This window comes from Jatropha curcas, chromosome 3, assembly GCF_041381405.1.
Source record: "Jatropha curcas cultivar XTBG-Jc1 chromosome 3, XTBG_Jcur_1.0, whole genome shotgun sequence".
NCBI classification, from domain to species: Eukaryota; Viridiplantae; Streptophyta; class Magnoliopsida; order Malpighiales; family Euphorbiaceae; genus Jatropha; species Jatropha curcas.
In genome coordinates this window covers 27,136,287-27,163,367 of record NC_143153.1, presented here as the reverse complement: position 1 = coordinate 27,163,367, position 27,081 = coordinate 27,136,287, and the positions used below count along the sequence as shown (strand labels likewise).

Genomic DNA, 27,081 nt, shown 5'->3' with positions numbered 1-27,081 from the left:
ACAACAATATATAATTTAAAAGTGCAAATGAAATTATTAATTTAACTCAAAAAGTTGATTTATGGAATTCCTCATCTTTTCATTTATCTTACTAAAAAAGGAGAAAACAAAAGTGAAAATAGGCGGCGAGAGACATAAAATGGTGATAATCCTTTTGCTGCTATTTTATTAACGAAGCCAGTTCAAATAATCAAGCATTCAATTCTTACAATACATGGGCGTAATAACCCAATAAATATTCCTCTGAAGAGAAAAAGAACAAATGTAAACCTGTACACCAAAGGATTTTTCTGTACTACATTGACGTTCTATCTGGATAATTCAATCCAATAATCCTCAACTTCATTCTAACAGTTATGATTGGCTTTTCTGTCATCCTCATAATTTTTCTGGCAATATAACTACACGAGGTATATGATCATGACGATCACTTGATTCAGATCCTATTTTATGAATTAGCCAAAACATGGATCAGCAGCTTTCCTTAGCCATACTTATGCAACTAGCAAAATTAATAACAACGTAAGACACCGATGTAGTTCTTTTTTCTGAATGATGAAATAACTTAGGCTACTACATATAACTATTCTTTTTGACTCTAATAGTTGGAATCGTCCATTTCGATATCTGAGGCTTGAACCGCCAATTGTCTATACTAGTATCAAGTCATTGCTTAATTATACGAAGCTCCCAGTTACCCTCACCATCAATAAACCGCAATTCCAGGGAATGGAACGGTATTAAAGCAGGACGCTGAGATATAAAAAGCAAAATAAACATCAGTGAGTCAAAAGCAGTAAATAACAAAACTTCGCAAAAAATTATCTCGAGAAACTTATGAAGATCGAATTAGATAGTAATAAAAAAATACCAGGCTTCATTTGGTTTATGGAATAGTAAGGAATAAGATTAGAAGAAAATAAATATTTCAAACGTCATTAAAAATAGCATGAAATAAGAAATACTAAAGTTAAACACTTGGGCCTGATTTGGTTTATGAAACAGCATGAAAGGAGAGAATAACATAGCTATTTTATATATGATATCAAGAATTGAACTGCTAAAACTTCAGTTTGGATTTAATAGTAGTTTTACAACCTAAGTTTTGGTTGACATTCTACATATGTAATAACTTTATCATATGTAATCAACATTCTCCTAACTTACGATATATAAATTTTATAAAGAGCAAAAAATAGTAATTACATTCTCTATGTACTAGTTATTCTATTCTCCTCTCTTATTCCATCGCACAAACCAAACAATCATTGGTTTGCTGGAAATGAGAGTATCATACTGATTCTGTAATTAATATATTTATGATAAGCATTGAATTGAAAAATGCTTTGCATTCTTTCAGATCAAATCAAACAGGATGTTCTAAGCATATGACCATATGCAAGCAGTAAACTGAGTGGAGCAGCATGTACAGCATGATATTTCATTTTCCATTACAATCATCTTGTCACTCACCTGCGATGACGTAACAACTGTGATGCTCATATCATTAGCAAGCCTATAAAGTTGTTCCTCAACATCAACACTTGTGGCACTGACCAAAAAAATAAATAAATAAATAAAAGAATAATCATGATACCGTTATTTCTCTGTCAATAATCAGTAGATACTAAAAAGTGGATGTTCCATAACATACTTGGTACACTCATCGAGAATGCCAAATTTAGGCTTGTGAAAGAATAGGCGTGCCTTGTAAAAAGAAAGCACCAGGTCAAAAAGTTGAGGAATCCAAATGAATAAGAAAAAATTTTTTTCAAACCATTTAAATTTGAAGTTGGCATAGATAAGCTTCACTCACCATGCCCAATCTCTGCTGTTCTCCAAGAGAGAGAGTATCCTCCCAATTTAGATTAGCATCCCAACCACCTTCCTCCCTTTCCAAAAGATAATTTAGCCTAACATTCTCCAGAATAGTTTTTAAACGTGTATCCAAAATCTCTGTGGTGTCAACAGATGTATTATCTGAAATTCAATACAATCAGAAATTCAATACAATCAGAAATTCAATACAATCAGAAACTCAAAGGGACAGTAGACTAAAGAAGCTACGTCTCAGAAACTAAAGCACCGATGGAAATGATCAAAGGCATGCAAATATAATCTTATTTGATGAATATAAATTTAACTCATAAATACTTGCACCACTGTTACTCTGGTTACTGCAGCTAAAGAAAGAAGTTGACATCTTTAAAGGAAGGAAATGTTGAAAAAACAATCAAAAAATTTGGCATCTAAAGCAGTGTCTAAAATTTCCCTTGATGAATCCTGATTTTGTGCCGAAATAAGGAAGCCTATGACTCCTGTACTATGGGCGAATCGTAGGAATCCACAACTGAGAGTAATAGGTAATGAGAGAAAGCAACATCAGCAAACAATTACAAGGTTCTTCAGATAACTTGGTGCAAGGACAAGTTAACGTTTTTGTTTTACACATTTAAGTCAGGGTAGTCTCAAATATATCAAATAACAACCAGCATGGAACTGATAGTAGTGATATCAGCATTTGTGTAAACATAAAATGTTATGGTTGACTAAACGATGGACTAGGAAACAACTAAATTAGAGAAACAGAGGAGAAGAAAGAGAATAAAGCTGATAAAAGAACTACTTATACCATAAATATTGTTTTACCAATTTTTTTAAACTTACATACAATTTGCTTCTTTCACATATATATTTTTGTCTGGCATGTGTGTTGTCACAAATGCAATAGTATAACTTCATTTGTTCATTAATCAACATGTTACTTAGCAGTAATGTAAAAACATGCAATGCCTTGCAGGATGCATCTGATTTGTCTTTGAGATGGAATTAAAAATAAAAAATAATAATAAAAAAAAAAAAGATGCATCCATTTAGACTCTTATAGAAACATCAGAAGCATTTTTAAGTTTGTGCATTATCTGCAAGTACTTTACCTTCGCCACATAACTTTAATGTCATACTTGCTGCTTCATCACAAGAAAGAGGATATATAATTTGATCTCTCAAGGTTCCTAAGCAAGTGTATGGTCGTTGAGGAACGTAGAAGATGCCACAACCATATTCTGTATCTTCACTAATATGTTGAGGTGGTTTGGCAAGTCTGCCACTCACAATGGGCCAGAGACCTCTAAGGACTCTGAAAACAGAACTTTTCCCGCTTCCATTTGGACCTTAATCATTTTATATCATGTCAAGTTCAAGTTTGGATATTATATATATATATATATATATATATATATACATGTAACACAGCATAACAACATAGAGAAAGAAACTAATTCACCAACCTGTGACAAGCAGGCTTTTTCCTTGTTCTATGTCACATGTCAACTGCCTCGCCAACAATTTTTGTGATGGGGTAATGATATCAACCTCCACAAAGGAAATGACATCTTTCACATTGATATCGCTCTCCGTAGATGAAGATAGTTTATCAGTCAACCAATCCCCTGGTAGACCAACAAATATATTAGCCCAGATGCGTAGCTTCCATGTAATCAAATAAAAACCAAGGAAAGGTAATCGATCATTTTGAGCCAGCCTATATAATTATTATGCAGATTATTGATGATTAGATGGTTTAACAAAGAACTGTGAAATCTGAAGAATAATTCCCAATATATTTTAGAAAAAGTTTGGCATCTTTAAGTTTAACTGGAAGAATTAAATCTATAATTAATAAACATTACCTCAATACATGACAAAAAAATACAGGTTTTTTCTATCCTATAAACACCAGTTTCGTGCTTCTCTATGGCATCTGGAAGGCAAAGTCAAGTTGCCTTGAGAGATTTAGGTTGTTTTTACCAGTGAGGCGTTGTTATTTACATTTCATTTTTCCTCACCAAACAAAAGGGTACCTACTGAAAATAGGAAATAAGCTCTCTATTAGCAACATTAGTGGAATAAGTTATTAGGAGGTAGCTTTAGGAGTTGAGGCTCTCCTAGATTATCCCATGTTACTGGGCTGTTTTCTTAACTTCAATTCTTTCTTCCTGCACTTTGTCGGCGACATACAGAGCCCTAAATTCAGTTTGCTCATGCAACAACATCAAAAGAAACTCTCATCTCCTTCCTAACCCAACCACACCCCCCCCCCCCCCCCCCAAAAAAAAAAAAAAAAATAATAATAATAATAATAAAAAAAAAATAAACCACAAAAAGAATAAAAAAGCCCAGGAAATTGAGATTCAAGAATAATTTTAAGAAAGTTATTATCATTGTGGTATAACGGAAGTGATCAAGAGAATGAAGAAACAGATACCAGACTGTGCAGCATCTAGAAGCTCTTCAAGTTCGAAAATCCTATTTATACTTCCAGAGAGCTCAAGGAACTTCTTGTGCAATTCAAGAATGTCACCGAAGGCTAAGAAGCTCTGAGAGACAACAGATGCTAAGAACCGTAGTGCATGCGCCAGCTCACCTGAAAAAAAATATTTAATGAAGATCTAAGGGGATAGGAAGCGATGAAGCTGCAATTCAAGTTTACTACCATTTTAATGTTACCTTGAGTTGAGATAGAAGCTCGGTCTCCCTTGTGTTCCATAGCATACAACAAGCTCAAACCCCAAGTAACATTGTGTGGAAGTTGCTTGGTAATGAAATCATCCAGGATACCATATAACCATTTCTTCTTTAAAAGTAGTAGAGAATGGTTCAGAAGCTCCCTGAATCTTGATTCAATCATCTGTTCAATACATGAAAGTTACAGGTTAAGGATAAGAAAATATTAAAGAAGAAGTGCATATTATCACTAATGAATTCAGTAAAGACTGCAAAATATTTCTAGAAGCACATTGATAAACAAATGGTCACACACAATGGACCATTATTGATATTTGCTGTTATACATTCTCTAACCAAAAGTCAACCATCTCGTGTTTTCTCAAGATCTAAAATATACAGTATACATAATGCCAAAGATCACTGACTTGTATCTAACCAAAAACCATAAATATTTCCAAACTTTGAGCAATGCTGCACAAGAAAGAGCACCAAAATACATTGTCATATAAAATTAAGTACAATGGTGAAACGCAATAAGCTTACAGCTTTTTCACGTGCACCACCTCCGAAGAAAGCAACTGACTCAGCATGTGTGCGCAGTCTTTCATGCATGAACCTAATTTGTGCATAAAAAGGTAGAATCAACTTATACAGCAACAACACCAAAGGTTGCGATAATAATCATACATATTAAAACATACATCTTTTCCTGTCTGGCTGTCTCATTGACAAGTAATTAATATACATCAACTCCAAATATACAGGCATACACTAGATTTAGTACCTAAATGTTCCTTCAAGTTGTTGCTGTCGACTTGCAAGATCACCAAAGTCAGGAGTCACTGTTCTCAAAAAACCCAGACCGAGCAACATATAAGCATACAATATAGCAACTCCCCTCTGACCTGTTAAGAGCTTCATCCTCCAGGTGAACCTTAAAAATTGAGAGGTAGAAATCATTATACACAAGAAGGGTGAAAGAGAACTCATCAAAATGTTAAATCAGCTTTCTGAAACAACAATTTAATTGAAAAATAATTAACTAAAGTAATGGGTAATTACCACAAGATGTCAACTGATGGCTTTACCATTCCAGTTACAAGTCCAGATAGGTCTGTTGTCAGCTTTTCAAGATCATGAGTTATTCTCTGATCTGCATCAATATTATTACTTGACATATGGAAGACCTACAGGACATATTTTGTCATTAAATTTTGGATATTACTAGCTGATGGCAAGAATGCAGTGAAAGAATATGTACGTGTATAACCATATAATGCTAGAAAATCCAAAACCAGTCTTCAAAATAAAATTGTCTAAACTTAAAATAATAATAATAATAGATAAAGAGCATACATAAGGACTTTTCTACTTATAGTAAGTGCCAACTAAGAATATCAAACTGTTAATCAATTAAACAATGTGTAATACGCATATAACCATTTCAAACTCTGACATTCAATAGATATATAAAGAATCGGATTGAATACTCGAAACCTTATTACCTTGTAAAATGCATTGTTTCTCAAGTAGGTCTTTAGTAAATGCTGAGTCAAGCGGATTCTCCATCCAAGAGCCAATCTGGCAGTCAAGTGCCTGTGAAAGAAGAAAGAATTTACCGAGACAGATATAGGTTACAAACTGCACAAAAAGTTCAACATAAGTGATGAGAAGAAATACACAAACAAAGAGTCCAAAAACAAAATTTAAGGCCAAAAGTTGGAAGAAGACCATCTGGAAGGGTGCAATTAACCTCAATGTGCCATAAGAATACCAAGCCTTAAAGAAAAAAGTAAACATAGGAAAAGAAAAAAAAAAAGGAAAGAAAGAGGATAATTTTCGGCTAATCACAATTGCTTAATGCCATAATATTAATGTTAAGGACTAGTTGTAAATAGAGTTCTATTAGGAGTTAGATTCCTAATAGGTTTATAGTATCCTGTATATGTATATATATGTGACCCTATTGATGAAAAAAAGAACAACAATTTTTTCCACATTCTTCTACATGGTATCAGAGCCCCTGGGCTCGTTATTTTTTTTTTCTCTCTGTTCTTTTTTTTTGGCATTGAAACTACAGGCAGAGAGTAGTTTTTGGTGACTGCCAGTCTAGGTCACCCACATAGGCTGGTGTTTTTGTCTCACCGCCACCCAAGGAAGAAGGACAGGCCGCCGATCGGCTCTCCCTCCAAATCCGGTCGCCGGAATCCGCGCAAGTGGGCCTCACGCGCCACTCCAATTTTTCTGCCCTTCTTCACACGCCAGCGCGTGAGGGCGCGTCCGGCCATCTCCGGTCACCGGCTCTCAGTTTCCGGCGTCGATTCTGCCAGTACAGTGCAACCCAGTGTGTTGCGTCGGCTCTCTTTGACTTTTGTAGTGTTTTTTGTGTTGCACCTTTGCTGTCGCCTTGCTGGGTACATTCTGAATTTGTGAATTTTTATTGTGCTGCTGCCTCTTTGCTATTCTGCTATCAAGTTACCAAGAATCGTAGTTTTCCTTTGCTGTGCTACATTTATTTTGAGCGTTTCATCCCAATCATGACGACTACTCCACCGGAAACTTCCGAATCGAAATCTGTTATCACTGATGTGGTGCCATTACTGAATAAAATAACGGAACACAAACTTACTGGCTCTAATTTTCTGGCATGGAGTAAAACAGTTCGTATATATTTTCGTAGTTTGGATAAGGATGACCACTTGACCAATGATCCACCTGAAGGAGCTGCTAGGCAAATCTGGCTTAGAGAGGATGCTCGATTATTTTTACAGCTTCGGAATTCGATTGACAGTGAGGTAATTGGTTTAATTAATCATTGTGAGTTTGTTAAGGAACTGATGGATTATCTTGAATTTTTGTACTCAGGAAAAGGTAATCTATCCCATATGTATGAGGTCTGCAAAGGATTTTATCGGGCCGACCAGCATGATAAGTCCCTCACAGCTTATTTCATGGAATTTAAGAAGATTTACGAGGAACTTAATGTTTTATTGCCATTCAGCCCTGATATTAAGGTTCAACAGACTCAGCGAGAACAAATGGCTGTAATGAGTTTTCTTGCAGGTCTTGCTCCGACTTTTGAAACTGCCAAATCACAGGTTCTTTCAGGCAGTGACGTTACCTCTCTTCAACAGACTTTTGCTAGATTACTACGTACTGAAGGTTCTCATACCCCTTCCCCTTATGATAATAGTGCCCTTGTGAGTCGTAATCAAATAGTTAGACAGCCAGGAAACAGAGGAAGAGGAGGACATAACCGTAATAATGGACCAATTAATCAGGAGGCAAGCATTCTTATCTGCCGATATTGCCATGAACCTGGTCACACTAAACGGTATTGTAAGAAACTGCTAAATAAGCCCCCAAGGGCAAATATGGCCACTCAAGATTCTGCAGTTACTTCTTCTGAGAACACTGTAACAATTTCTGCTGCGGAGTATGCTGAGCTCTCTAGATACCGTTCTTCTAAGTCTACTGATTCCTCAATTGCTGCTGCTGCCAATTCAGGTACTCCTACTACATGTCTTATGTCTACCTCATCAGAGTGGGTCATTGATTCTGGTTGCACAGATCATATGACAGGTAACCCTAGTCTCTTATCTTTAGTTAAAGAACCTGAACAATTTAATCGTCATGTTACTCTAGCTGATGGGTCCACATCTTCTGTTAAGTGTATTGGCACCGCCAATCCCATCCCATCTCTTCCGTTGTCTTCTGTTTTTTGTTTGCCTCGTTTTTCGTTCAATCTATTATCTGTTAGCAAAATTACTCGTCTACTGAATTGTTGTGTTAAATTTTATCCTACCTCTTGTGTGTTTCAGGATCTTTTGACGAAGCGGATTATTAGCAGAGGACGTGAGTCTGGTGGCCTTTATCTTCTGGATGAACAAGTTTCATCATCTCTGGCTTGTGTTAGTGCTCTCTCTCCTCTTGAGGTCCATTGTCGTTTGGGTCATCCTTCATTGACTACTTTAAAGAAGTTGTGTCCGCAGTTTCAGTCTTTATCGATTTTAGAATGTGAATCTTGTCAATTTGCCAAACATCATCGTTTACCTTTAGTTCCTCAAGTCAATAAACGGGCTTCATCCCCTTTTGAGTTAGTTCATTCTGATGTTTGGGGTCCATGTCCTGTTATTTCTAAAACAGGCTTTCGATATTTCGTAACTTTTGTGGATGATTATTCTTGTGTTACTTGGTTATTTTTAATGAAAAATCATTCTGAGATATTCTCTATTTTTCTGTTCCTTTTGTGCTGAGATTAAAAATCAATTTAATACCTCTGTTCGCACATTGCAAAGTGATAATGCTAAAGAATATCTATCTAGTTCCTTCCAATCTTATATGTCACAGAATGGTATTCTTCATCAAACATCTTGTGTTGATACTCCTTCTCAAAATGGGGTTGCAGAAAGAAAAAATCGACATCTTCTTGAGGTTGCTAGGGCACTCCTATTTCAAATGAAGGTCCCTAAACATTTTTGGGCGGATGCTATCTCTACTGCATGTTTTTTGATTAATCGCATGCCTTCTTCTGTGCTTAATGGTGCAATTCCTTATAGTGTCTTGTTTCCTTCTAAACTTTTATTCCCTATTGAACCTCGTACTTTTGGTTGTACTTGTTTTGTTCGTGATGTTCGTCCACAGGTTTCCAAATTAGATACAAAATCCCTTCGTTGTATTTTCCTTGGATATTCTCGGCATCAAAAGGGATATCGTTGTTTCTCTCCCGATCTTGACCGTTATCTTATTTCTGTCGATGTCACATTTTTTGAGAATACTCCATTTTTTCCTTCTCCTATATATAAGAGTGAGGGGGAGGATGATGAGCTTTTAGTCTACGCTATCCAACAATTTCCTAGCTCTCCTACTCCTGCTCTTGTTCCTGTTCCTAAACTTGCACCTGCTCCTGCTACAGAGTCTGCTCCTCCTATTTCCCCTCCTGCACCAGTATCTGTCCGCCCTCGTTTTGAACAGGTTTATTCCAGGAGACCAGGAACTCTTGACTCACTTCCCCTATCTACCGCTTTAACAGAAGATCCGGTTCCCTCCACTCAACCTGAGCCTGTGCCATCCACTGCTCCGTCAGACCTTGACCTTCCCATAGCTCTTCGAAAAGGTAAACGCACGTGTACCTATCCCATTTCTTCTTTTGTTAGTTATGATCATCTTTCACCTTCATCTCGTTGTTTTGTGAGTAACCTAGACTCTGTCTCTATCCCTAAAACTGTTGTCCAAGCTTTGTCCCATCCTGGTTGGTGTGCAGCAATGAAAGAGGAAATGGTTGCCTTAGATACTAATGGTACTTGGGATCTTGTGCCTCTCCTGGCAGGTAAGAAAGCTATTGGTTGTAAATGGGTTTTCACAGTTAAAATGAATCCTGATGGATCTGTTGCCCGTCTCAAGGCTCGATTAGTTGCTAAGGGCTATTCTCAGATTTATGGCCTTGATTACTCTGATACTTTTTCTCCTGTGGCCAAATTGTCTTCTGTTCGTTTGTTTATTTCTTTAGCAGCTACTTTTGACTGGCCTTTACATCAGCTGGATGTTAAGAATGCCTTTCTTTATGGGGATCTTCAGGAGGAAGTTTACATGGAGCAACCACCAGGTTTTGTTGCTCAGGGGGAGTTGGGTAAAGTGTGTAAACTTCGAAAATCTCTTTATGGCCTAAAACAGAGTCCTCGAGCTTGGTTTGGTAGATTTTGCAATGTGGTTCACCAATTTGGCATGCAGAAGAGTACTTCTGATCATTCTGTATTTTTCAGAAGTACTAACACCGGTTTGATTCTACTTGTGGTTTACGTTGATGACATTGTTATTACAGGGAGTGATTCTGCAGGCATTACATCACTCAAGTCATTCCTCCAGACTCAGTTCCAGACAAAAGACTTAGGATTGTTGAAGTATTTTTTGGGTATAGAAGTATCTAGGTGTAAGAGAGGCATCTTCTTATCTCAAAGGAAGTATGTCCTTGACTTACTAAAGGAAACTGGAAAGTTGGGTGCCAAGCCATGCAGTACTCCAATGACTCCTAATTTGCAACTTTCAATTGGTGGTAAGCTATTTGATGATCCTGAGATGTATAGAAGATTGGTGGGCAAACTGAATTATCTTACGGTAACACGTCCAGATATTGCTTACTCTGTGAGCGTCTTAAGCCAGTTTATGTCTTCTCCTACTGTTATTCATTGGGAAGCTTTAGGACAAATTTTGTGCTACTTGAAAGGTAATCCAGGTCGTGGCCTCCTTTACAGTAATCATGGGCATTTGGACATTGAGTGTTTTTCGGATGCGGATTGGGTAGGTTCGAAGGTTGATAGAAGATCAACTTCATGATACCGTGTCTTTGTGGGTGGAAACTTGATATCGTGGAGGAGCAAGAAACAAAAGGTAGTCTCACGATCGAGTGCTGAATCAGAATATCGAGCTATGGCGCAATCTACTTGTGAGACAATTTGGATTCGTCAATTGTTAGAGGAAATTGGTTTCAAGTCGTCCTTGCCTGCAAAGTTATGGTGTGATAATCAAGCTGCTCTTCATATTGCATCAAATCCAGTATTCCATGAACAAACAAAACATATCAAGATTGATTGTCATTTCATTCGTGAAAAAATACAACAGGGTGTTATCTCTACAGGGCATGTTAAAACAAGTGAACAGTTAGGAGATATCTTTACCAAAGCTCTAAATGGACCTCGGGTTAACTATCTTTGTAACAAGTTGGGCATGATTAACATCTATGCTCCAACTTGAGAGAGAGTGTTAAGGACTAGTTGTAAATAGAGTTCTATTAGGAGTTAGATTCCTAATAGGTTTATAGTATCCTGTATATGTATATATATGTGACCCTATTGATGAAAAAAAGAACAACAATTTTTTCCACATTCTTCTACAATTAAGAAGAGATGAAAGTCACTATCACCCACCTAACATGCTATCTGTTCAACTGAATTATATACTCAAACCAAAGAAAATAGAAAGCAATTAGAAGAGTAACATTGTATGAATCACATGTCTAGTTGTAAATAATGGGTGAGTCACTACTCATAGGAGTAATAGTGTTAACAGATGGGCATTTTGAAATTTCTATACAAGTCAATTAAACACTAGAAGTACCTCAATGAAGGTGCAATGAAAGAAGATGCAGCACTCTGAAGAACGCTAACACCAATTAATCGAATAAAGGATGTTTTGTCCTGCTCCAAAACATACTTCACGGTTGTACCTGCAAAAAGTAATAGCAATCACTCAGTAAGGAGCAAGCTATTCCTCCGATTACTAAAACCATACAGTCAAGTACAAATACTAGTACCATTCAGTGAGGCAATTCGATCTGAGACCCATGTTCTTGAGACAACAAGAAAAGAGACTGCAAGTAATTGTGCCCCTTGTTTATCCAGCACAGTTGGTACCTGAAAAACAAGCAAGACCATCAATAAATGGAAGATATAATATAACCTGCTAAAAATAAATAGAAATTTTTGGATACTAACTTCAGATACGTGATATAGGCTATATAGTGCTGGTCAGTAGGATAAAGAAATATAAACACAAAACAGCAAAATACCACAAAACACAGTCACTGTAAAAACAATAATAATTGCAATCTAGATATGTCAATTTTTTTTTTTTTTTTTTTTTTTTTGTAAGATCCAAGAAAAGCTATAAAATCAATATTAATGAGTTGATGCATCTAAAATCATGCAATTATGAGTTTTTTTTTTCCTGAGAACCATTTTGTCAAATCTTTTCCATTTTGTCAAATCTACATTCAGCCTGTAGGATTGCTTTTTTTAGCAATTAATTTTATATTGATAAAAATTATAGTTTTATTACCGAGTCAAATAAAATATCATTTTTTCAGTAAAATTTTTAAACTTAGCACCCTTCTATCTTCCTCTCTCACTGCTTCCCCACTGGCCTTCCCTGTCTCTTGCCCCCACCCCCCACCCCTTTTCTCTCTCTTATTCTCTTCCTCCTCTCCTCCTTCTGCACATCCATCAAAATATATCATCAAATCACCATAGACAAGTAATTGTCAAACTTAATACCATCACCAAGCCACTAGATTATAACAACCATTATCTTCACAAATCAGAGTACCTACCATGACACATCATTCAAAGCTGAGGACTGCAGCTATTTACCAAGTGCATTAACACTAGATAGAGGACCACAACTCACAAAACCTATCAACATTACTTGCAGTTCTAGAAACCAAGATAATAAATTTAGAAAAGTTTAAACAGGTTGTAGTAGTTTATTTGACCGTACCTTAATTCCCAAAATCCATTGTTGCAGTTTTGAGAATGGATTATGAACAGTTTTGAATTTCAATAGCTTAAATATTTAAAATAATTTGAATCTATAAATATCGATGCTTGAAATGCTTAAAAATTCAGTTTTTCAATCCATAGTTCCATAAAAAATTCCAGCAATTGCCACCATTTGAGCTGTGTGATGCAATTAACCATAGTTTTCATGCACAAGGGATATTATTAGGTGTGATGCCCAAGGACTTCTAAGTGAAATGCTTCTAATCTTTTAACTTCTTGCATAACATTCACTCTGAATTTCTGCAAATAATTGCATAGTTCAGCCAATTAATATCAGCAATAGTTGTGCATTCGTTTTAATCCATTAGAAGTTGAGTTCACTCAAAATCTATTCTGGAAATAAAACCTGCAAGCTGTTCTACATGAGAATGCTTTGTGCTTAAACAAAATAGGTGTAATTTATACCTACGGTGGTCTGGTTGTCAGGGGGAATAAATTGACCATTGAGTTTTGGCAATCCTGATTATGATGCAAAGGATTTAAAGCATCAGAGATTTAAATATTAGTTATCCACACGCAATGAATTAGGAAGAGCCATGGTCTGGTTCCAGGCCCTACCCCCTTTGAACCAGACTGGAAGTTCAGATTTATTTTAATCCAGTTCAGAATCAGAGAGTTCTGCCAATTTCTGGTTCGGTTTTCTAAAGGGTATAAGGGCTGTTCCACATAGGAGGAACCAATGGCTGGTCTATGATGATGGGAAACCAATATTCAAGTTTGAAGTCACTATAATACTCAACGTCAAGATTAACTTCATAACACAAGATGGAGACACCTATGATCATCCAATACTTATGCTAAGCATCTTTAATAAATGCTCACCAGTATTCTAAACATGGAAGCTATTCTCAATGCTAATGCTCTCGGAGGCCTTTGCAGTTGTGGAACGACTGGCAAACGACGATCGGGATCTGCACTTGGGGATGCTGCTATCATGTCTGAAATATATGATTGTGCCTTTGAATTTGAGAATGCAGAGTCCTAGAAGAAGGCCACATCAATTTCATACAACGTAAATTAAATAAACTGAAACATAAAAACTCCATGTTGAAAAAAAAAGTTTCCTAGGTCCTATATAATTGTATACCTTATGAGTTGGGGAAAATGCACGCTGAACTACCATTGCATCAGTTCGCCGTTCCGTCTCACAAGTGGTCATGACATTGGCCCCAGCTTCAGACAGGGCATGAGAATCATTCCTGAATTCTCAAGGATTTTAACATACAAATATACCTTCAATTCAAAAACAATAAATAAAACAAAAATATTACCAACACATAAATCAAACCTTTTGTAACTAACTCGCCAGCCCCCTTCTCCATCCAAGGACAAAACAACATCATGAAACGCAACTAGAGCTGGACGGTGTGATATGGTTATACATGAAGTTCCCATAGCTCTGACTTTAGTGCAAAAACGTTCCTCCATATCAGTAGTCACTGCACTGGTGCACTCATCAAGAATTGCAAACTTAGGTTTGTGGTAGAACAGTCTGGCCATCCCTAACCTTTGTTGCTCTCCCAGAGACAATTCCTCACCCCAGTTGACCTCCTGCTCAGGTGGATAACGGTCCAATAGATACTCAAGATCAACCTACAAAGTGGAGAAACCAATTTGCAACAATATTTCAATCAGACAACGTCACAAGTGAACATATATAGTCTGCAATTTCAGAAAAGACCAACGAATAGAGGAATGAAAGGAGTTGATTACATTTTTCAAGAGCTCCACCATTCCACTATGTGTGAGTGATTCAATCTCCTGATCCGCAGTAAGAGGATAGATTAACTGATCACGGAGTGTGCCCACAGCTGTATATGGCCTTTGTGGCACATAGAAAATCTCCTTATTAAGATCAGAACCAATACCAGGTTTCACAATATGGCCAGATACCAAGGGCCAAAGGCCTCCCAGAACTCGGAAAAGTGAGCTCTTCCCACTACCATTTGGACCTTCAGAAGAAAATGACATACATTTTATATCCAAGCATATCAACAAAGCCAGTGCACAAATAAAACATTTTTTGGCAACCCAATCACACTAAAAAACATGTAGGCAATAATTCACATCATTTGCAGATCAAGTCCATAATAAACAACAATGACAATCACACCATAGAATCACCATGTCTCCTTGTAAAGAAATCAAGCCACAAAGGAAAGGTCATTATCACAACAAAACAAAGATTAAGCCCCTGCTAAACTGATATTATAGAAAGTAAATGGACATTATATATTATATCATTGACAGGATACAGGAACTACTATGTTAAGAACTACCACCATGATCATCTTGTTCAATCCAATTCGTTACCATTCCTTTATGCATTTAGGAAGTTATTCCATGCTAGCATACCTTACTTTGAATCGGAAGTGCAATACAATCCCCCTGTAGGTTGAAAAAAGAACAGGTTATACTACCCTTGCCCATCTCTATCCCTTATCAAAATCATCAGAAAATTCTCCTCTATTAACCATTCAAAAATATCTTGAGAATATTTTTCTATAATGAAAGGGCTAATAACCCTTTTACTTGAAATACAAAAGGTCATACTTAGCATTAGCACTTTATGAGACCCACTAATATAGGTTTAGAGAGAGGACCAAATAAGAGTTAGGGTATGAAACAAGTAAAATCAAATTGAAAATAAGAGAAGAAAAGGAAAGAAAGTGCCAGCTGATTCAAAGCTCTCTCCCTCTCCTCCTCATCATCTTCCTCTTCTACTTCTCCATTGTTCTACTGACACTAACCACTGCATCTCAACTGTGTAATAGTTCATATCAGACATTTCATCCAATATGCAGTCACAGACGAAGAGCACCTGATTCTAAATTGACCAACCGGCAGCACCTAATCATGTATCAGCCAGATACTTTGATTTCCGTCCCCGCGGGATCAATTTACTTTTATGATTCGTATCCAGCGTCGTAGCGCGTCTCTTTTTATTTATATATAGTCGTTCCTTCCATAGGAGAGGAGTAGTCTCTTTCTGCTGCTATTCCAGCTGATACAACATGATACAGCTGTTTTTTTGAAACCCACGACGACCACCCCACATTTACTGAAGGGCCAATCACAATAAAACTAAAATATTAAAATAGCAAAATTGAGAACCAGAATGCTTCTCTTGGAATTGACAAGACGGAATATTAAACCAAACCAGTCAAATATAAATGTCTATTCTGATCAAGTATTATCATATCAAAAAGGATTACAAACAAAAAGGTCCTGTGAACCTGCCATTTTATAGGTGTTACATAAGATTTACAAAATATGGGGCATAGTTGCCCTGGTTTCAAACAAGTACGTGTTGTTCAAAGCCAAAAGCTTATATTCAACAGGAGGAACAAGGAAGGAACCACCAAATTGAAAGGACAAGATTGGAAAAACAAGACCAATTGGTAGAAACTCAAAAATGGAAGATACTTTGAACTTGTAAGACCAAAAAACTACCTGTAATCAACAGATTAGATCCTGATTCAACCTTAAGAGTCAGATCTTCCACCAAGACATTACCAGTTGGAGTGACGACCTAGGAAGCAATACAAATATAAGAATATGGAAGAAATGCCAATATAACAACACGGTGAGATAAAATCCGCAAGTTTTGAGTACCTTGACACCAGAAAACTCTATGTAGTCAGCTTCGCTAAAATAGTTCCTGCTTCCACTTCTTTGCAAAGAAGATTTATCATCGCTATTTAGCTCTCTTGATATGGCTATTAACTCATTAATGCGGTCAGCATATCCACTGCAATAAACAAAGATTAGGTTAGAAGATGATCAGAATCAGGTACAAGGCTTGCTCAAGGACAAATCAGACAATGCTCTAATTTTTCTTTTGCAATCCTCTTTCTACTCTCCAGAAGTTTTTGCCCACTTCAATCCAAATAAGTTTTCATGGGAGATCAATGTAGCACAGAAACAGGAACATGGAAATGGCATTCTAAATACAATTTACACAGGGAATTGGCATTTTACATGGGGAAACAGAAACATAGAAACACCCAGCGCTGGAAGTTTCTGTGCATCATAAGAGATCATAGTAGGAAGAGTTGTACAAAGCATTCTTTTTAACCGTAAAAAGGAAGAAGAAGGGGTGCGGCTCCTTTCAATATTGAGAGTTTAAAGAAATACAATAAGGTCCCATTTTAAGCATACAATGGCATGAATATTTAATTCCGAGATACCTGAGTCTATTGAGTCGTCTTGAACTTATAGAAAGAGTTCCCAAGGACTGAAAGAGTGATATTATGACACTGGTGTGATATCTTAAGTTGCTTAACATTTTTGCCCTTCCCAAAGTTGAAGAGTCAGGTCTAAGTTGACCAGCAAAGAAGGGCTCAATAATCAAAATAACAGCAACTGTAGCACCAAGATATTTCACCAAAAAGTCTTGAATCATGCCAAACCACCAGTGCTCATGAAGGACAACTCTCAGATGGCTAATAAGATCCTTAAACTTCTGCTGAATGTGTGATTCTTCTCTACGCTCTCCACCGTAAAATGCAATACTTTCTGCATGGGTCCTTAAACGTGAATGAACCCGACGATATTCACCTTCCAATTGCTGTTCTTTGGACATCAATTTCCCAAAAGCAGGAGAAAAGTTTCTAATCATGGTTCCTGCTCCCAACACATAGCCCTGAGAACATTAACATCACATGTCAAATGGAAAATTGAAATATAGTTTTTCATCACATTAAGCTGAAAGGTTACCAAAGGCCATTCAGAAGAATAATTCAAAACATCATAAAGAATAAGGACACTAATAAATATTATAGAAAAATAATTACCAATATCCAAAAGAGATATTTTGGGCTAGCATAAGAACACAGGCGCCAAGTGTAGAGAAGACCATCAGTAACTGCTGTCAAATCATCCTGTACCAGTTCACTCAACTCCGAACAGAACTTTGGTACATCACTTGCAATTCTTTGCTCAGGGTTAGTAATGCGACCATCAACATGTGATATTTTATAATATGCCATGTTCTGAACCCAAATAAAAAGATTAATAAATAACTGAGAGAAAAAAATATAAGCAATGAACAAAGGCATCAAAATGAATTCCTCAGGTGATAAGTCAGAAAGTAATGTTTTTTTCTAGGCCAAAAAAACAACAGGCTGCATATTCTAAACCTCCAAATGAGAATAGAGTTCATAGATTCTGTAGTAATTACAAGTTCTAGATTCTAAACCATAAGCTCCATTGCCGTCCACCAGGATAGAACTTCAGAACATCAGCATGTCGAGGTGTGTGAACGCATGTATGTCCATACATTTAGTGGCTCCAAAAAGTGCATTTTATGTATGGACATACATGCATTCACGCACCTCCTTAAATTCCACATAATAATGCAAGTCATGCCATTTTATTACTTGATACCAAATCAATACATGCATTACTGCATGTATCAAACAGAGGAAACTAGAATTACAAAACACTTCCAACTAAAAAATGGTTCACACGCATGAACAGAATGAAACCACACAGCCTGAAATTATCACCACAACCATCATTTTATATTTTCAGTCACATCTAAGCCGAATCATGACAAAATCGAGGTCAAGTTAGATCATTTTCTTAACTCCACCTTTAACATTTACCATTTCCCCCAAAAGAACAAGGAAAACTATCTAAGAAATGAATTGGCACTTGAAGATCATTAAGTCCATTTAGTGGGTTTGGGGTTGGACTTCATGTGACTAAATCAAAATGAAGTGAAATACAACCTACAAATAGTTACTATGCCCTAAACAGTAAAAAGTTACAGTTATTAACTCAAAATAATAGGTGGACAAATTTTGTTAATATTACAGCAAAAAATTTAAAAAAAAAAAAAGGCAGAGAGAAAAAGACTTGCATCTAAAAAAATCAAAGTGAATTAAACTGGCGTATAGAAATAAATGTTGCCAAATTAACATAAAAAGTAAAGTAATCACCTGAAAGTAATGTGAATGGATACGTTTTGTCAATATTTTTCTGAAACACAGACTTAAGGTCCCAGTTACATACTTTGAAGTAGAATGCATAGTTGATAGAAGAAAACATAGTAAGATATTTTCAGATATCAGCCGGAAAAATAATGGAACACGTCGGAGAAAAGCAGCACGGAATAGAAATCCCTGTACTTTTGCTAACCTGTTGCTCAAAGCAGTTCTCAACACCTGCAAAAAAGAGCAAAAGCATATTTCTACTCAGTAACCAGAATGTTCATGAAATTGAATGGAATGCTATCACAATGATGATGGAACCCAACCTAAATCAAAATCAGCACATGAACATGAATGAGGCATGCACCAAGTGAATAAATCAATAAACAGACTGAAGGATAAAGGACCAATTCAGCATACTATTTGTTTACAAGTCAACAGAGTTATGACAAGCACCATGTTTATTCTATTTCTTCCATTTTCCATCATTTTGACAGCCAATGCACGAAAAAATTAACAAAAAAAAAAAAAAAGCAAAGGATTTTTCACTGAATCAGTTGATAAAAAATGCACTGAATGATAGAAGATATAAAGATTAGGTATAAGAAAAGGTAACGTAATAAATAAATTAAAGTACACACTTATAAATGACTCTTCTATCTAATTCAAAAAACCATCATGGTGTTCTTTCTTCTATTCTCATTTCCGCGAACTCTTCCTTTCTTTTTCTAATTGGATTTAACAGTTAGACGCATGTGGGATAACATTAAAAATTTTAAAAAAAAAAAAAAAATCTACAAAACCAAGCTGCTGGAACCAAACACTACTCCTGAAAAGAGAACTCTTAGAAGCAAAAGATAAAAAAAATAAACACGGAAAATGGGAAAATCTAAGAAATCCTCAACTTGTGATCTAATTTGCCCTAGATCCAACTCTCAACAACCATGAGATTCCCTGAAACCAGAATTCACCCTTGCCCAAGGATCAACTTCCTGGTAAGGCATGAATCCTACTTTATTTTCTTACATGTTTTATCCGAGTTCTCACAACAGCGTCCAAAACTTTATTTTGAGTTATAACTAATTTATGTATTTAAAGAAAACAGTTCAGAACATATCATTAAAATAATGGCTTCCATCCGCAGAATGAAGAAAGCTATGCTGATCATTCTACAACTTCAAAAATTAGATAATTTTTTTTTTTCTTTCAAATGAAACAACCATGTAAATCTTAAAATGCACACACACACACACACACACACACACACACAAAAAAAAAAAAAAAAGACATAAAGGTTGCATTATTCTCAATTAAGTTGGCTCATCTTTGAGCCAACATGTGGTTTTCCAAGTGCCAAGGCTCCATCAATTGTCATAAATTAAAAGGGCTGCAGTCCAAGGACAACTCTTCATAGCATGGGCCAGAGGCTCCATCAAATCAATAGATAATAGAATGATCTGATGCAGGGATAAGATTTGTGTAAACTCTCAAATTGAAAGTATTATATGGGCCCTTATGCCTATTCAAGACAAGGAAAGAAAAATTAAAAATTCAATCGTCTCAAGCCCATCTTCAGCTAAGGAAAACCATGGAAAAATGCTATCGGGAACCCACATCAACAAAAATAAGATGTACCGTATTAGTACTGCTCTATCTTATCTCGTCATCATCTTTCTATATTCAGTTTTCATACAAAGTTTTTTTTTTTTGGTTCTCTAACCTTACCATCATTGTGTAACATTCTAGTGCCACACATTAACTTCTGTATGCAACAAAGAGAACCAAAAATTTCACGTATTAAGTCACTTGGATGGAAGAACATGATAAGAAGAACTAAAAAACTGCTTGCGATATGCATCAAACCATTGCTGGTGCATCTTATCACCAACTTCTACGTCATACAGACACCACTTTTTGTTCCTTAACCTACCATCATAGAACAATATGGAAGTTGGACATGAGATAAACCAGTTATGACGGACTATATTTCTTTAAGTGATTCAATACTCCAAAGCATAATATACAAGCTAGTTAACCTAGAATCAAAGTGCAATATGGAATTGGACAGGAGATAAACCAGTTTTGATAGGACATTTCTCTGTCAATTGTTCAATACACTAACCACAGATACAGTTTCAAAAAATAGGAATTTTGATATAATCAATTTACAAAATAAGCCGATTCCTTATATGCTGTAAAGCCAGAATACATTTGTACAGCTATATAACTTTTTTATAAAAGAGAATTAGCAAGAGGCACTTCAATTTGACCTTAAAAACCGAAGAAACAAAAAAGAACCATCAACATCATACATGAAGGACAAGAAAACTGCACAGTATATATAGTTCATTTCAAATATTATTCTATGATCGACCATGCTGAACAACCAAGAAATGCCACTAAATGCAAGAAAAGCTTAGAGGTAAACCAAATATTTTAGTTCACGCATAACATAGACTTACTGCGATGGCTACCATAGCGAAAAGGTCCCTTGCACCTTTTTTGCCCATCTCAGATAAAAGAATCGCAGCTAGAACATGAAGAGATTTCAAACTTCCCTTCTTTTGAGTATTTTTCTTCACGTTATCTTTATTTGTAGCCAGCTTGTCAGATTTGTCATTATCACCATTGAGCCCATTGTAATTACCAAAAGAATCAGACTTTCTACAGCTATGCCTTGACTGCAAATATGCAGCCGTCCCACCAACAACTAAAATACCAGTTGCTAGCAGTAGAGACTTCCTGTTTGGATTACAAAAATACCAGTTCATCACTGAAATAGAGTTTCTTGAAAACTGCATGCAGCATACTATAGAGAATACAATCTATTTTGTCTGTTGAGGTAGATAGGAGGAATCCATGTCCATCATGATGTATTCTCCTTTCTTTATTTCTTTATGTTAAGTTTTCTTTTCTGAGCATAGAAAGAAAGAAAGGAAACGTGGAAAGAAAAGTCAATACCTTCTGGAAGCGAAGAGGCTTCGACCATGCTCAGTTAGCTGCAACAATTGAAGAGAAGGCATGGCTGAAAATAAACCTTCCCCCTACCAAATGCTGTCAGAAGCTTGAATGTCTTCTTTTAAAATTAAATTGGAAAAAATCTGGAATATATCAAATCAAGTAACTGATTTTACAAGCACATAGAGTCAAATAATCAAAACAAAAGGCCCACAACAAAAAGGCAAATATCAAATATTTGACACAGGACTGCACACACCAACAGACAGACAATGGTATATAGAGAAGTTCGAAAAACACGAATATGGTAGGTTCTATAAACCAAAGCAGAAACTGCAAGTAACAGCAGACAAGCAGCAAGAAGCATTATGTTGCCAGAAATCATATTAAATTTATAATTGTAGAAGACAGTGACAATTCCATGTTTCGGCAATAAAGTTCAAGTAATGGTATCAGTTTGTAACTTCATTCCATCAACAAACCCAACCACTACTCAATCCAAAGGTTGCATGCTAGGACTAAAAAGTTGTCGTCATATGCTACAGCAAAACATGCACAGTGGAACCTCATCATTTGGATTGTTGTCTTATGAATGCAAGACAAAAAGAGAACATGATGCAAAAATATATTTTATATATATACATAGAATGAAAACTACTGGTGTGTATTATTAATTATATACACAAATTTATACCTACAAAAATGCAAGACAGTACGTCAAATTCTAAGAAAATACTTACAGTAGGGCGCCTTCTGCTAATGCACTAACCATGCTCCATCATATGTAGTAGTTTGCACGAGAACATACTCTCTGAAAAGTATAATTCTGAGAAATCAAATTCATACCAGCAAATATGCCTTGCATGTGTTGCTTTTCATCAAAGGTATTATTGTCTCTGGCAATCAGGCAAAAATTGCCTACAACATAGTACAAGAATGTAACTGAGACTAAAACAGCTATAAACACATATTATATCAAATACCGACAATTTCAATTACAATGCAGTTAAAATAAATGGAGTAGGTTGAGAAGCACATTCAAAACACTAAGTTGGTACAATCAGTGATAAGCATAACCTTATTCTGACCCTGCAGATGAAGGTTCATAATTCAAACCCAAAATGTCCTCTTGCCAAGAGTGGTGAAATGGGTCGTAAGGATATTATAGTGAATGACTGCCATTTTTTTTTTTTTTTTTTTTTTTGTGGGGGGGGGGGGGGTGTAGGGTGCTGGGGGAAGGGAGAGAGAGAGAGAGAGAGAGATGCACTTGTAAAAGTTGCAGTAGCACATAAAAGTAATGCGAAAGAAAGTCCTCTAAAACTGTTTAAATAAATGAAGGAAAAGGCCTACGAAAAACCAACCAGCTTTTAGTTCAGTTGAATATGCCCCTCAAAGAAACAAACACATGCAGTAAGAAAGAATATGATGTCAACGCTTAAAAGTTAACATGCCATAAAGGTCTTCAATTCTTCGTGCATCCAACTTGCCATTCTAACTTTAGTTGTTTAACACCATTTGTTAAACAATAGTAGCACAAAAACGCCTTGCAGCATATTTATCAAGATTACCACATAGTTAACAAATCTTGTGGACAACCATATCCACCCTCCAAACAACCTTGCCTTGTGCGGCATTTGGTCTATCAATTTAAAGAACAACTCATCTGCGGCTGTTGCCAACTAATGAACCTAAATCGGAATGAATAAATATCCACCTTCTCAAGAGTAGCTAAGCAATGTGGCAATTGTCCGATAAAATGGTAAGAATGTAGAGCTTCTAACTGAGTCATAGCTGATTTGTGTATAGGGTAATTCTCTTCTAGGCCTCAACTTTGGATGGACCACAGCTATGAAATGCCTTCTCCAGGACCCCAAGTTAGTATCACAATTTGGGAAGAAGAGAAATTTCAGAGCCATTAGTGCACAACAACCTTTTCTACAACTTCTTGAGAGTCCCTAAACTTTGCAATTCCAGTTCCCAAAAAAGAAAGCGCTAATATTTGCAATCCAAATCCACTTAGTTGAGTTAAGAATGGTACAGCTACATGATCCAAAGAATTTGTTTTTCATTTTTCTTTTTTCCAATTAATTAGTTAATGAACGCTTTTCAGTTGAACAAACCAAATCATTTCAAAACAAGCTAAAGGAGAATTGAGAATCCAACATGCAGCATAGCCTAGACAAAATTGATACTTCTCACAATATATCAATTTCCAATATGAAAAACCTATAGTAGGCTAGTTTGACATAATGCATACCAGAAATTGAGTGCATTAAAAGTCATTGGAAAGTTAAACAAGAGAAGAATGTTCTCAAACCGGGTCCTTTTGGTAACACGAATATGTAGTAGTACAATAACTAACAATACCACATAAACAGCAACACTACTGCCTTCACCTTACACCTTCCTTCTGTGCACAACCTTTCTCCTCATACTCCTGTATCGTCCACTTCTCAAACTCTAATTTCCCATTATATTCTCTAATGATCCAATCTCATTTGCAGAATTTTGTTTACATAAATTGTGTAAAAAAGAGTGAAGAGTAATCACTGGATGACACAGAAAGGTTTGAAAAGACTAATGGAGTAATCAATACCCTAAACTTTGAATTGGAATATGAAAGAGAGCAAGAGAGGAACTGCTTGACCAAATTGCTTTTCCAGATAAATTCTCCTCGAAGATTCTCTAAAAGCCTAAGTGCAAAGTTTATTTTCCACAATAAATTTAGCTTCCTGACCAACTGTAACCGCTAACAATTTATCAACCCAAAGAAAAATACAAAAATCAAACCTGCGGTTTTGTTGTGAGATTCTTTTTATTCATTTCTCACTAAGTAAGCCTATACGGAATCTCTATAAGCTTAAAAACAGCAAACAATAGCATGTATTCAATCAAATAACACGAGTCTAGCTGAAACAATTCAGCTTAATTCAATTCACCAATAAGCAATTTTTTAGTAAGATACAGCATACCTTAGCAGACGATAACCAAAACGACATCATCTCTGAAAACGGCACTCATTCCTGTCTCTCTCTTCTTCACCGCAAAATAACGATAATTGATTGATATGAAGCCTGCTGAGAATTTCAATCAATTAGGACGAGAAGATCGAATCGAAACCCTACAATTTGATGTTAGATTTTTACCAAACTCTCTAAATTTTGTAGAAGACAAATCCGAAGAAATGTTAACAGAGCAGAAACGGAAAAGAGTTCGCTTTTTTATTTTTTTTATTTTTTTTATATAGAAGCTGAGACTGAAGACAGGGAGATGATGAGAAAAACGGTAAGTATCAATTTCATAATATTTATTGCAATTTTTGGAATATTAATATTAATTTGACTTATTATATTCATGCACCCAATAAGCTTATTGGGTAATATTAGCTGTTTCATATTAATATAAAAACTACTAATTATATATTAATTGAAGTAGTAAACAATCTCAGTTTAAATAACAGTAAAAATAAAAATTCATTCACATTTACTAGGAAGATACCGATATATATATTTTGACTGTCTTTTGACATCTAATCTAATATATTATTTATATTTCATAATACTTGTTCCATTTGAAAAAATAACTTGTTCCAAAATACTTGTCATATTTGTGTTTTCAAAGAGTAATAAACATTTTTTTTTCCGTGTTTACCCTTTGTATATGACCATTAATTATTACTCAATTTAATATTATTTTTTTGGAGAATTAATATTAAATTAAGGGTAATATAGTTAGTTTACTCGATAATTTATTGTAATTTAGATACATTTAATGGTTTTCTTAAGAAATATGAATTTCAAATGTGAAAAGTATGATGAAATAAAAGTAATAATATATTCACGGCGTTCTAATGTCTAATATTTTTTTTTTTTGAAGGGATAATGTCTAATATTAATATAGAAGTATATAAAAAAATATAACTCAATTTTATTATTTAAATAATGGCAATTACATATGTTTTTTCTATCCCTTTGTTGTTTTCCAATATTCGCTTCTTCTCATTGTAAATGATTGGTTGATTGAGCAATGAGCTCAACAATTTTAAGCCTGTGAAATAGAGTGATTTTGATACGCAATCATCACATCTAATTTGTTGCGTCACGTTTTATTTATTATAGTAGTTAGTAGTTTGACATTACTATAATTTTACATATGTAATAATAATATTAGATGAGATAATTAACATAAAATATTTTATCGATTATCCGTAACTGGATTAATAAGAGTTTGACAGCTACTAGAAAGTTAACAGCTGTTAAAATAAATAATTTACCAAATATACTCCAAATTTTGTATATGCAATACAAGGCTAATGATTTATTTCTCTATATATATAAAAAAAAATAACTACATACTTCCATTATAAATATTTTTAAAAATAATTACATTAGTATTACGGAAATCATCAAAAAAACTTTTATTTTAGGAAGAAATAGTTGTTTTTGAGTAAGTTACCATTGTATATCATTATTCTAAATACTTACTAATATTTACTTAGTAAATATCAAAGATAAATGTAAAGGATTAATATTTTTAATTTTCAAAATGACAATTTTAGTGGAATAAAAAAATTCAAATGAACCAAAATGGAATGGAGATAGTGATAATATATTTATTTATTACATAACTAACTTTAAAGAATGTTTTTTCCTTCTTTTTTAAGAAAAAATCTCTAGAATGTTTGTATTTAATAATGACGGCAAGAATTAAAAATGTTTCTAGAAAGCAATATCTATTTTTGAAGCAATATCTGAATTTAAAAATAAAAGAACTACATATATTTTTGGTTAGATGAAAAATGATTTAAATGTAATTTATCAAAATTATAAATGCACGATTAATAAGGTGTTGATAGAGGTAAATAGAAAATTTAGTTCTTATAAAGGTAAGAAGGAAATTTCAATCTTTAAGAAAATCGCCTTATATTTATTAATTTTGCGATACCTTTCATTAGTAGTTATTATTAGTTATTATAGAAGTGCAGGTTAAATCAGTATTCAACAAAGTAACGCACTTTTAATGACGATGGCTTTGTTGCCTTGGAAGAGGACATGGAATCAATATATATAAAATAGAAGTTGTGCCACGTGGGAAAGTTGGCCCGTGTTTAGCGCGCTTACCAATGTAATGACGTTTGATGCGTGATACTGCACACTACAAACAACAGTTGACGGTTGGATAGAGTCGCGGTGCGTGAACGTACTTCGATATCCTAAACGGCTAAAACCTAATACAATGGCGTTTGACGATCCTTTTTAGAGGAGGCCTTATACATGAGCAACGAAAAAGCCGCCTACCTATAGACAACGTCGTTAGACGTGATTATGCTTATCACTGTTTGGACG

At 35.3% G+C, this 27,081-nt stretch overlaps 1 protein-coding gene across 1 annotated transcript; it reads right to left on the bottom strand.

The window, feature by feature from the left end:
• Positions 1-140: 140 nt before the first annotated feature.
• Positions 141-24,995, bottom strand: ABCD1 (peroxisomal ABC transporter 1). The gene is made up of 27 exons (XM_089718896.1): positions 24,709-24,995; positions 22,477-22,654; positions 21,740-21,879; positions 21,241-21,520; positions 18,788-19,012; positions 17,639-17,836; positions 17,033-17,487; positions 16,458-16,593; positions 16,296-16,374; positions 14,556-14,794; positions 14,131-14,435; positions 13,930-14,041; positions 13,665-13,823; positions 11,819-11,918; positions 11,623-11,731; positions 6,015-6,105; positions 5,572-5,696; positions 5,294-5,443; positions 5,053-5,125; positions 4,510-4,690; positions 4,268-4,426; positions 3,291-3,452; positions 2,937-3,173; positions 1,817-1,980; positions 1,655-1,707; positions 1,474-1,552; positions 141-753 (listed from the first exon to the last, which is right to left on the bottom strand). The coding sequence occupies exons 3-27, from the start codon at positions 21,799-21,801 to the stop codon at positions 667-669; spliced, it is 4,020 nt and encodes a 1,339-aa protein (XP_089575022.1). The 5' UTR covers positions 21,802-21,879; positions 22,477-22,654; positions 24,709-24,995; the 3' UTR covers positions 141-666.
• Between the last annotated feature and the right edge of the window lie 2,086 nt (positions 24,996-27,081).

What these genes read in the sequence shown, in the direction of transcription:
- ABCD1 (XM_089718896.1), bottom strand. Translation starts at nt 21,801, where the DNA reads ATGCCTTCTCTTCAATTGTTGCAGCTAACTGAGCATGGTCGAAGCCTC. An exon ending in TAGAGTTTTCTGGTGTCAAG is followed by an intron (nt 16,375 to 16,457) that starts GTACTCAAAACT and finishes ATTGCTTCCTAG; the next exon opens with GTCGTCACTCCAACTGGTAA. An exon ending in CATTTTCCCCAACTCATAAG is followed by an intron (nt 13,824 to 13,929) that starts GTATACAATTAT and finishes GCCTTCTTCTAG; the next exon opens with GACTCTGCATTCTCAAATTC.